This window comes from Phascolarctos cinereus, unplaced genomic scaffold, assembly GCF_003287225.1.
Source record: "Phascolarctos cinereus isolate Bilbo 61053 unplaced genomic scaffold, phaCin_HiC Scaffold_726;HRSCAF=1367, whole genome shotgun sequence".
In the NCBI taxonomy this organism is placed as follows: domain Eukaryota; kingdom Metazoa; phylum Chordata; class Mammalia; order Diprotodontia; family Phascolarctidae; genus Phascolarctos; species Phascolarctos cinereus.
The window spans coordinates 119,155,810-119,167,661 of NW_027556098.1; the positions used below are offsets into that span (position 1 = coordinate 119,155,810).

Here is an 11,852-nt window from a genome sequence, read left to right on the forward strand (position 1 = left end):
CCTTGATCTTTTCTTTTCTCTTTTTCAATACAGTTTTTTTTAAAGCCCAAACCCTTTTTTGTTCTTCTTTGCCTTCCTTACCAGCTCATTCCAAGCTTTAGATTCTATTCTTACAGACTCATATCACAATTTTGTAGACATCTTGAAGGAATTAGTTTTTGGAATCTTGTACCCAGAGAGCTGTAGAATTCAAGATCCATTTCATCAGTCATTTTCTCCAGACATTCAGCCCAGGTCCTCCTTTGATTGCTTTATGAAAAAAAAAGTCTCCCTTTTCCTTTTTCTTTTCTTTTTTATGCAGTAGTGGTTAAATGACTTGCCCATGGTCACATAGCTAGCAAGTGTCTGAGGTTGGATTTGAACTCAGGTTCAAATCCTCCTGACTCCAGGGCTGGTGTGCTATCCACAGTGGAGCCATCAAGCTGCCCCTTTCCCTTTTTCTTAATGACTCTCTCCAAACTCTCTGGTCACATAACATCTCTTTGCCCTTATAATCTCTCTAACTCTTTTACTTCCTTCTTTCAAATCTCACTCTTAAATTGAGTAAATTGAACAGTGTCTATCTCCCTATGCTGTTTGTCCCTCATTCTGGAAGAGGACCAATGACATCAGGAAAGTGATGTCATGACTTGCAAGTGAATTGGATTTAGGTGAGAGAGGTGCTGTGCAAAGTCGCCAGCCTCACTCTGTCCTCCAGAGCCATCTGGGTCCAGTGGCCAGATATGGATCATGACGACTAGAGATGGCCCCCATCTCCCTTTGACCCAGTGGCCAACAGATCTAGCACAATTTGGGAGAATCAATTCCTTTGGCTCAAAAGGACATGATACAGTACTGGTTATCCCAGTCCTAACATCTCCCCTTGCCAAAAAAACAAATAAACAAAAAAGAAAAACAGGCTGGTTCTGACATTTCATCTTAGGTATTTGGCTTGCTACATATTGACCCTAAGGAAACAGGACTGAACCATATGGTTGATGCTCTTCAGCAATGACCTAAAACTTTGGTGTTAGAGTAGGGAGCAAGAGGGGTATTTCCAGCACTGATCATATTTCTTTTTTTAATGTATTTTATTTCATTAAATATTTCATAATTACATTTTAAAAAATTTAAGTCATTTTAAAAATTTTGAGTTCCAAATTATTTCCCTCCTCCTCCTCTCCGCCCCCCTTCCTCAGAAGGCAAGCAGTTTTATATCACTTACACATGTGAAACCACATAAAAAACATTACCATATTAGGTAAACTACAAAAGAAAACATGGACCAAAAAACACCCAAGAAAAATTAAGAAAGTAAAAAACAAGTGTGCTTCAATCTGCATTCACAGTTTATCAGTTCTCTCTCTGGAGGTGGATAGCAATTTTCATTAAGAGTTCCTTGGGGGGGCAGCTAGGTGGTGCAGTGGATAGAGCACCAGCCCTGGATTCAGGAGGACCTGAGTTCAAATGCAGCCTCAGACACGACACTTACTAGCTGTGTGACCCTGGGCAAGGCACTTAACCCCCATTGGTCCCCCACCCCAAACAAAAACAAGAGTTCTTTGGATTTGTCTTGGATCATTGTCTTGATCAGAGTAGCTAAGTCTTTCACAGTTTGATCAACTTTCTTCATATAATTTTGGACCAAAGATTTTTTTTTCCTGAAGTCATTTTGAACATCTTGGAAATCCTAGCCTGATATTGACTGAGATTCAAGAGATTTGAACCAGAGTAGCCTCAGGAATGTTTTGTACTTGGTTGTCTTCATGCCATATTTTCAATTTTCTGTTACTTTCCTTCCTCAGAATCTTCATTTTCTTCTCTGGTTCTTAATTTTTTTTTTCCCAAACAGAAACTGGAAGAGAAGTTAGAGTACTGGATGGAGAAGTATGATAAAGACACAGAAATGAAACAGAATGAACTGAATAGTCTTAAGTCTGCAAAGGCCAGTGACTTGGCAACCTTGCAGGATCTTGCCAAACAGGTGAGGAAGAAACAGGAGCTGTCCAGAAAGTCTTACAGGCCATCACACCAACTCAGAGCAGGCAGCCTGAAAAGAGAAGCTGTTTCAGCCAGAATTGTCTTCTGTATTGGGATTGAAGGCAGCCATTTCCTGGGAGGTTTTACATATAGAGATTCATCTGTGTTCCTTGTGCTCAATCCGTGGAACATCCTTAGACTTTTCTACTCAGAGCAGAGAAGGGACAACAAATAAGCTTTTTTTTGTCTGTATTCATGCCTTTATCTTTTTTGCAGACTCGTGCAAGACCTTAGAGCCCTTCACTTGAATAGAACATGTGGGGTGTGAGGAAACCACTTAGTTCTGGAGTGTTTTCTTGTGGTGGAGAGCTGGAGGAAGGGGTGGATAAGGAAGCTAGGGGCTTTTGGCCACCTCATAGGTTATGGATCAGTTCCACTTGCTTTAAATGGGATGAATGGGGCCAAAAAGAAAAGTCCTGCTTAATAACACATAGTCCTTCTGCATTTGGTGTGAAGCCAAGATAAGGACATGCCCTAGTTAAGGACGGAGGTTCCACCACTTGAAATATTTGTCTGATTCAGGTACTATTCTGATGTTCTGGTTTTGTTTCAGCTCATTAGTTGTTTTTTTTAAAGGTGTAGGCTGAGACACCAGTCTGAACTGATTCCCCAGATAGTTTTCATTTTAGAAAAGTCCAACAAACATGAACGGCCAGACACTGATATCCACTTACAAGATTTAGCAATTGAAATGTGATAGATTTAAAATAACCCTTAATAGAAAATTAAAAGAAAAAAAAACAGTTAACAAGCCATTGAGGGTTGGTGCCAAGAGCCCCAGAGTGGGATGAAGAAGACCCCCATTCTGTCTCTTGTTCTGTCTCTCTTTGGTTGTATGACCTTACCTGAAGGAGTTTTAAAAAAATTATTAGGTATTTCCCATGTGTCAAGCACTGTGCTGAGTGTTGAGGATGCAAATGGAAAGACAAGGCAGTCTCTGCTTCCAAGGGGATCATAGTCAAATCGGGGGAGACAGCAGACAAAGGAAAGTTCAGCTGCCAAAGGGCAGATGACAAGGCCTGGAAGTTCTTCACCTAAGTGAGGGACAGAGGAGACTCAGATGACTTTGAAGTTGCCATCCTGGGTGATGAGGAAATTATGACTTAATTTAAACTTAAACAAAAATAGAAGAGAAGGACAGACTTCAAGGAGGAAGAGGCTGCATTCAGTTTTGGAGACACTGCCTATGAGGAACCAGTGGGATATCCAGGAGGAAGCAGAGACCTAGATTTGGGAGGAAACTGAAAATGGTCATGTGAACTGGTAATGACTGAGGCCAGAGAAGCATGCCGGGGCACTGAGGGAGAGGGTATAGAAGAGACAAGGGCCGAGGACAGAACTCGGGCAACAGCAGCAAGAAGAAAATGAGGAGCAGGCAAAGGGAGGAGAGAAGAGCAGTCAGGCAGGGACCCAGAGAGGAGGGGGGTGAGGATCAACCACAGTGAATGCTTCAAAAGGGAGGAGGACAGGAAAAAACCCAACAACCATTGGATTCTGTGATTATGATGCCATCCCTGACCTTGGAGAGAAGAGGAGAAGGAGGAAGCTAGGTGGCCCAGTGGATAGAGCACTGGCTTAGAATCAGGAAGACTCATGATTCCTGAGTTCAAATCTGGTCTCAGACACTTAGTAGCTGTGTGACCCTGGGCGAGTTAACCCTCTTTGTCTCAGTTTCCTCATCTGTCAGATGAGCTGGAGAAGGAAATGGCAAACCACTCCAGTGTCTTTGCTAAGAAAACTCCAAATGGGGTCATAAAGAGTGAGACACAACTGAACAACAACATAGTTATAGTGGAGTGATGGGGACAGACAGACTGCAAAGGTGGAAGAGTCGTTGTGTGGGATGTGGAGGATGTGAGCAGACCCTCCAAGTTCCATTCAACTCCACTGGGCTGGATTTCAGATTAAAGGGCAGGACTGTGGCATGGCCAGCGATGTGCTGACATCTGACCAATGTATGTCTTTGCAGTTAAGGGAGTTCGAGCAAGTCATTATTGAAGATCGTCTAGAAAAGGAGAAGGCCAGGAAGAAGATAGACCAGGATGCCCTGGAACTGAAGAGCATCATAAAGGTAGAAAGTGAAACTTTTTTAACATGCATAATAATGACCTTTTAATAGAAAGTCATAGTTAGCCCAGTCACTGAGTGATATAATTGTTACCAGTGGGCTCAGGCCTACAAGGAGCCACAGTCCTGGGCACACGAGGACCAAGTTAGCCCTGAGTGGCTCTAACTCCACATGGGGGGCTGTTAGGAGAAGGGAAGGTCAGGCTTCTTTCACTCTGTCTCTTTCTGACTCACTAGGTTCTTACCCAAAAGCAAACCTTCAGGACATCTCTAAAACAAACTTAGAGTTCCTTAAGGGAAAATCCCTGGATCTAATTCATGGCTAACATCTTCCCCAAATGCAAGTTAAAAGGTCTCTTCTAAAAAAAGGCATTTAATATACAACATATCAGGTAGAAGACAGCAGTTTATTTCTTCTACCGCAGAAAGACTTATTTGTTTATGACATGAAAGACTCAGAGATGCATCCAAAGAAATACAAAAAATGTAAAACACTCATTTAGCCCATTATACTCATTATATTCCTCGAGAAAAGTAAAAAATAAACAAAACAAAACCAAAAACAAATTTAAAAAAACCCCTTAATGGGACTGCTGAACAGGTATGGATACTTCACATTTGCTTCCAATCTGCTGTTGGCAGGGAAAGGGGAATGCCCTGGGACAGCCTGACTCAGACCATCACCTTTTTAGTTCAAGTTTGATGTTGGAACAAAGAGAAGCACTTGTAGGTTATTCAACAATTAATGAAAGGAGTTTTACTTAACCAACATATGAAGGATATTCAGTAAAGATACTGCACCACTTAGCTTGGGTAGATGTCTCCCCGACCCCTTCCCTGCAGATCTCCTTATGGAAATAACGCCTGGTCAGCAGGGTGGGGTGGTAGGGTGTGGTGATTTGCTTGGTCTCAGCACATCCTCCAAGTTTCAGAAAGGCCTAGACCTTATGGGGGGGGGCATGCCTTTTTATGCCCTTAGGTGACCAAGAAGCCACCTCAGTGTGGCTGGAGGCTGCCACAAAGCTCTGTACAGAGAGACATGGCTTAAGCCTTGGCTACTCATGTCCTGGGAACACCTTTGTTTCCTTTTAAGGACGCTAATCTAACCTATGCTTGGGGAGAAGGTTATCCTCCGGCCTATCATACCTGCTTGGTCTGAGCACCCGCCAAGACAAGGATCTCTGGCTAGCCAGAACTGACCAACTCCAGGCTGATCTGGCGGTGGCCGCCTTCTCCAAAAAGCTCCTTTCCCTCAGATCGGTTGGCATTTGATTTTGGAGCTCATAGAGGCTCCTTCCAAGGCTGGAAATATCCACTTTGCAAGAACACTGCTTACTGACCTGTACCCCAGGAAGAAAGCAGCAAACAGAGGCACGCACCAGGGAATTAGGGTCACCTAGACCAGCTTATATGCTCCTTCTGCCATGGACTTGTCGTCATGATTGCTGATTATAGCGGGTGGGGAGAGAAATGTCTTCCTCACCCACTTACTGGGTGTCAGAGAAGTAGAAGATTCCCAAAGGGAAGGGCTCCCAAAAGTGAAGCAGAAAGTTTGTTCTTGCTCCACGTATAGAGCAGAGACTAGATGACTTCTCCTTAGACAGTCAACAAATCTCTTCTCTGTAACACTCCCCACCTCAGCACCCAGTCAAGGGGACCAGGGCATCCATCTGGAGTTGCTGTATCAGCCCAGCCACACAAAGCCTACATCCCTCAGCAAAAGGGGCCATGCCTACCACAGACAACAAACATTCTTCATGAAAGAGATCTTGGTTTGCCACAGAGCAGGAAATACATAAGGATGCGTCATGAATGATAGTGAAAGTCAATACTATTTTCCTCCACAATCCAACCACTTATGCCATAGTAATTTTGGAAGAGAAGGGAAACTTGAAAAAGGGAAGCCACTGGGGAGGAAAAAAAGAGGTGATTAGAGGTTGAAGAGGAAGGTAACAATAGAAGAGTTTGTGTCCATTGGAGTTGGCCACCTGGATGATCTTTGCTGATTTTTTCCTTACAACTTTTTATCACTTCAAAAATATTTAATACGTAACATTAAAATTTGTGAATTCACTTGTTTTACTGGATTTGGCATGGAGTTCAAAAGATTTTGACACGTATTCTATAATTCTTCATCACGAGGCCACACTTGTGTCACATTGGATATTAAGTGTTCCTTTGACAAAACGTCCATTTTTTCCAAATCTAGTCTTGATTGAAGCCCATGGTTTTTCAACGAAGTTTAAACCAAATGAGTTCCCAAGCCCCTGCAGCATGTTTATCTTCATCTCTTGTATATTTTTTTAAACCTTTTGTGATGAGTACTATGCTGTAAGGAAGCAGCTAGGTGCTTCAAAGGGCAAAAGAAAAAAAAATTGGCCTGATCAGAGTTCTGAAAATCTGACCACAAAGTCCAAAGCTGAGTCCCTATACACCGTACAGCACAGTCAGGGACGGGTTCTCAAAGCAGATGGTGACATCCCACCCCTACTGTGCCGCTGGGGCATATATGTTTATGTTCAGACAATAGCTTTTTATTTTCCCAGTCATGAAAAATGCTGCTGCTTGTTGGGGACATCACAGACATGTCCCTCACCACCTCTCCTTCTCTCCTCCACTATCTAGCTTCAGGCCTGGTGGAGAGGGACCATGGTACGGAGAGAACTGGGCAATTTCAAGATGCCTAAGAAGGAGAAAGACAACGGCAAGGGGGCGAAAGGCAAAGGGAAGAAGCAACGACAGAAGAGAAGATGACGGTGCTTCTTCTGGCTCCTTTTCTTTTCTTCTTTCAGGGGGTTAGAAAGTAGAGAGGAGGAATTACAAGGGGTGAACACCTCACCAGCTGGATGTTATTTCTTATCTAAATAACGTCCTGGGGAGGGCCAGGACCAGACCCAGGTCCTTGATGATTTCACGTTGTTCTTTTGAAATTAAGTCCTGAAACAAGATGCTTTATTTTAGGACAAAGTTTGGATTTCTCTGTCGATTTAGTGCCTTATATAGTCTGACCCTGTATTGAGAAGGACCTTTTCCAGGGGCTCTAGGAAGACTTCTCTCTCTTTTGACACCAGTACAGCTAGAACAAACAATTTCTGTGCCCATTTACAGCAAAATTGTTTGATGAAGATAAAAGTACTGGAGTTAATATTGTGTCCGTGTCTAATTTTATTCCAACTCACCTATAGCAAAGAAAAATTCTTCCAGTAGTTTAACCTAGCAATACACAGCAAGAATGAATTTAGGGGATACAACCCACAGCCCACAGATGCGTATATTTAGTCTTGTCTTCTTGTCTCTGTGGTATAGTGTGTATTTCAGTATCTTTTTGTTAAATCACCCTTCTCCTAGTTCTCCTTCCCCAGAAGCTTCCTCCACTGAAGCCTGTCTCATGGTTCTTCCTCCTGTCTTTGCTCCCTGACCTTCTTTTCCCAAAGGGTGACGACCCCTCAAGAGTACTATCAAACTCCCTCACTGGGCTCATGGTGGCCATCTCAACGGTCTCCACTCTTGCTCTTGTCCTTCCTAGAGTTGAGGCATATCTGCTGTGGCCAAATGCATCCCCCCCAAGAGTGTCTTCAGGGGTGTCTTCAGGGAGATGATGTTGTTGAATGTGCATCGTCACATTGGGTCAGTCTGGCCTGTGCCCTCTTCACTGACTGCTGTGGGTCTTCTGCTGGCTGGACAGAAGTGAGCAGCATGGTATCACCCCAAGGCAAACAAAGGAGTTGGAAATGGGGGTTTATAAAGTGCAGTTATCATCGTGTGTTCTGATGGGGTGTGTAATTCTAGAAAACAGAGTGGATTATTTTATGGTTGAGGAGAGAGCTGGGGCCTGGTATAGAGCAGTGAGGGGTTAATATTTTGCAGAGGACCCTTTCTGATGTTAAGGTCATTTTTCTCATCCTTACCCCACCTATAGGCTTCTTTTTTCTCTTCGCCCTTGGTTGACCAGTGGTTCCTCTCTATCCCATTTCCTTACTATGCCTAATATACCATAATCCTTCCCATTCATCCCATCCCCAGTCTCATCATCTAACCCTTAACTTCTTACCTAGAAAACTGTTAGTAGTTTCCCAGAGGGCAGTTTGAAAATCATTACTGTCCTCTGGAAGGTTTGAGGTCTTTCCATAATGGAGAATAGGATTTTCTGGCTTTTACAATATGTGCAGTCATAAAATGTAATATTAAAAATACTCCTATGTGCAGCATCACCTTGCTTCTACCACAGATGGCTTCAGTTTTTTCCGTAGGGAGGGTAGTAAGTTTTATGTTGGCAGGAAGGCAAAATAAAAGTCATTAGTTGCACCAAACAAATTTTATTTTTGCCTTTTATTTTTGTTTTCAAATCACAGCCATTTCTGGATACGCTCCCCACTCCCACCGCCAACCCCAACTCCATGAGCCATTGACAAAAACAACCGACTCAGTAACTATGTCTCATAATGTATGCAATATTCTGCACCTAGAATCCCCCACTTCTCTACTGAAAAGGAGCAGGGTATACATGTTCTCCTAGGACTAAACTAGTTATTACATATCACCTCCTAGCTTAGTCTTCTGGACACTCTGGGGCCTCATTACTACCAGGCTTGCGGGGAATTAGTTCCAGGACACAGCCTCCTTCTGGCCTGAAACACACCACCTCTTGCTCATGCCTATTGCAAGACAAGCGTCCACATGCCTGGACATAACCGCATGGCAGGCAAAAGAAGTGCCAGAACCTTGGGGGTCAGCCCGTCTTCATGAATGGATCTCACCATTCCTCTGCCCCAAATTCCTCTGCAGCTGGTTAGCATACCCCCATCCCTTCTGTGTCTTGTACCTAGGACTCTGAATCTTTGACTACTGGAAGAACAATTCCCCTTCCCTCACGCCAGCTGTCTGCTCCTTCATTCTCATCTACCCCAGCCTTGACTTCCAAAGGGGAAGAGAGCCTTTGATCTCCCCAGACTCCACGTCATTGATTAGGTCCATAGCCACTACCTAGGAATCAGTTTATATGAATTTAGGTCAAGCATTTATTAAGCACCTATTATGTGAAAGACAGCACAGTGGATAGTGTAATGAGCTGGGAATCTCAAAGACTCTTCTTCCTGACTTCAAACCTGGCCTCAGACACGAGCTGTGTGACCCTGGGCAAGTCACTTAAGCTGATTTGCCTTAGTTTCCTCGCCTGTAAAATGAGCTGGGGAAGGAAATGGTAAACCACTCTAGTGTCTTTGCCAAGAAAACCCTAAATGGGGTCACGGAGAGTCAGAGATGACTGAAACAACTCAGCAACAACATGTGAAAGACACTGTACTTAGTGAAGAGGCTACAGAGAGAGGAAAAAAGAGTTCCTGCCAACCAGAGGCTTACAATCTAATGGGTGGGGGTGGGGCGAGGGGGAGACTACATTCAAACAAGATGTGAGGAAAGGCAATGAGATTAGAGATCAAGAAAGGTTTCTCGGGACAGCTAGGTGGCGCAGTGGATAGAGCTCCAGCCTTGGAGTCAGGAGGATCTGAGTTCAAATCCAGCCTCAAACACTTGAGACTAGCTGTGTGACCCTGGGCAAGTCACTTAACCCCAAGTGCCTCACCAAAAAAAAAAAAAGGCTTTTTTGCAGAAGATGGGATTATAGTTGAGACTTGAAGGAAGCCAGGAGATGGAAATGAGGAGGAAGAGAACTCCAGGTAGGAGGAATGGCCAGTGAAAATGCAAAGTCAGGATATGAAGTGTTGGGTGCAGCAAGGAAGCCAGATTCAAAGGATTTTAGAATACATGGGGAGGGGAATAAGTTATAAATAGATTGGAAAGATAGGAGGGGGCCAGGTTATAAAAAATTAACAACAAAAAGACTTTAAAAGCCAAACAGAAGATTTTATTTTTGATCTTGGAGGCAATAGGAAGCCACTGGAGTTGACTGAAGAGAAGGGTGATATGATCAGACCTAAGCTTTGGAAATATCATTTGATAGCTTTGACAGAGTGGAGAATGGACTGGAATAACGTGGGAGCTGAGGCAGGCTATGGAAATAATCCAGGCATGAGGTAACGAGGGCCTGCACTAGCGTGGTGGCAGCATCAGGAGAAAAGAGATATTGCAGAAGTAGAATCAATAGGATGTGGCAACAGATTGGACATGACAGGGTGAGGGCAAGTGAAAAGTAAGGATGTGACCTGCGTTATCAGCTAGGGTGACTGGGGAGAGTGGGGTGCCTTTGACAATAATAGGAACGTTAGGAAGAGGGGAGAGTTTGGGGGGAAAGAGACAAAGTTCAGGCTTGGATGCGTTTAAGACATCTATGGGACCATCAGTTTGAGATCTCCAATAGGCAGATGTTGGAGGTCAGGAGAGAGGTTAGGGCTAGATAAATAGTTCTGGGAATCATTTGCATAGAGATAACAATTGAATTCATGGGAGCTGATGAAATTGTGTAGAGTGAGGAAAGAAAAAAGCCCAAGACATATCCCTTAGGGACATCCATGGTTAGCTTGTTGTAGTTTGTCCTTCATTCTCGAAGAGGCCCATGACATCAGGAGGATGAGGCCATGACTTGAAAGTGAATTGGATTTAAGTGAGGGAGGGCTGTGCCCAGCCACCAGCCTCACTTTCTCCTCCAGTGCCATCCAGGTCCAGTGGCCAGATATAGATCAAGACGACTGGAGATGGCCCTGGATGCAGTTGGGAGACCTTAATCTTTTTAAGCTAAGGTCTTTCCCAGGTCTCAGTTTGTCTGAGGCTATACTCATTCAGTGATTAAGGCTAGACAAGAAATGAGACCAAAAAAAATGACTTCTTTTACCTACTTAAAACAAAATCATTCTGGGAGGGTAAGACCCTCAAGGTTTCTGGTCAAAATAGAAACAATGGCTATTTACACTCACTCTGAGACAACAAAATCCAAACAATGACAAACTGAGGCTTGGGTTGGGGCCCCTTATTGGCCTGTGAGAGCCAGAGTGATTTGGGTTTAAGGCATAATCAAATAGCTCCATTTGAATCCCAATGGGCTTTATCAAAGCCTGGTTTTCCAGAACTTTATTTCAAGAAATTTATATTCCTTTGGGCAGAGCACCCACATGTAAGTTATGATTTCCCATGGAGGGGCAGGGAGGGAAGGAAGGAAGGAAGGAAGGAAGGAAGGAAGGAAGGAAGGAAGGAAGGAAGGAAGGAAGGAAGGAAGAAAGGAGCAGAATTGCCCAAATGAAACTGGCCAGTTACAGTTGGGTTCCCAGTGGGGCAACTACACCAATGTTAGCAGTGTGATCTGGATGAAGATCTAGCAAAGGAGACCGAAAAGTAGTGGACAGACAGGTAGGAGGAGAACCAGGAGCAGAGTGAAAAAAAAAAAACAAACCCAGAGCAAAAAAGGGTATCAAGGAGGACAGGACAATCAACTGTGTGGGACAGAGACCACTTACTCAAAATTAAAACAAAGACTTAGATACCTTGAAAGTAAAAAGGAGTTTATTGCTTTCTCCTGAGAAAGGGTACCGCTCCTAGTCACCATTGCTGGCCAAAAGAGTACAAGTTGGTTACAGAAACGAAGCCTTATTTTATACCCTAACGTGAGCTCCTCCTTCCTAACCCCCTTTCCCTTATCCCATTGGCTGGGCTTTCAGGGGGCACAATCTAGTCCTCCCAGCAACAGAGAACAAAGGCAGTTATACAAGTTTGCCCAGAGACAAGAAAAGCGGGAAGTTTTGCAAGTGCAAGCAGTTCAGGTTGGGGGTAGGGCTATTCTTTTTGCTACTTACTTAAAAACAGGGTCTGGGTGGGGG

The 11,852-nt window shown here is 43.8% G+C and overlaps 1 protein-coding gene across 3 annotated transcripts in view; it reads left to right on the forward strand.

Moving 5' to 3' along the window:
* Positions 1–7,231, forward strand: part of DRC9 (dynein regulatory complex subunit 9) — a 76,102-nt gene extending 68,871 nt beyond the window's left edge. For all 3 annotated transcript variants that reach the window (XM_020986019.2, XM_020986017.2, XM_020986020.2), the window contains 3 exons: positions 1,832–1,963; positions 3,989–4,090; positions 6,712–7,231. In XM_020986019.2, the coding sequence (XP_020841678.1) occupies positions 1,832–1,963; positions 3,989–4,090; positions 6,712–6,840 (363 nt within the window). In that variant the 3' untranslated portion in view covers positions 6,841–7,231. The remainder of the gene's footprint in view (positions 1–1,831; positions 1,964–3,988; positions 4,091–6,711) is intronic.
* Positions 7,232–11,852: the final 4,621 nt, after the last annotated feature.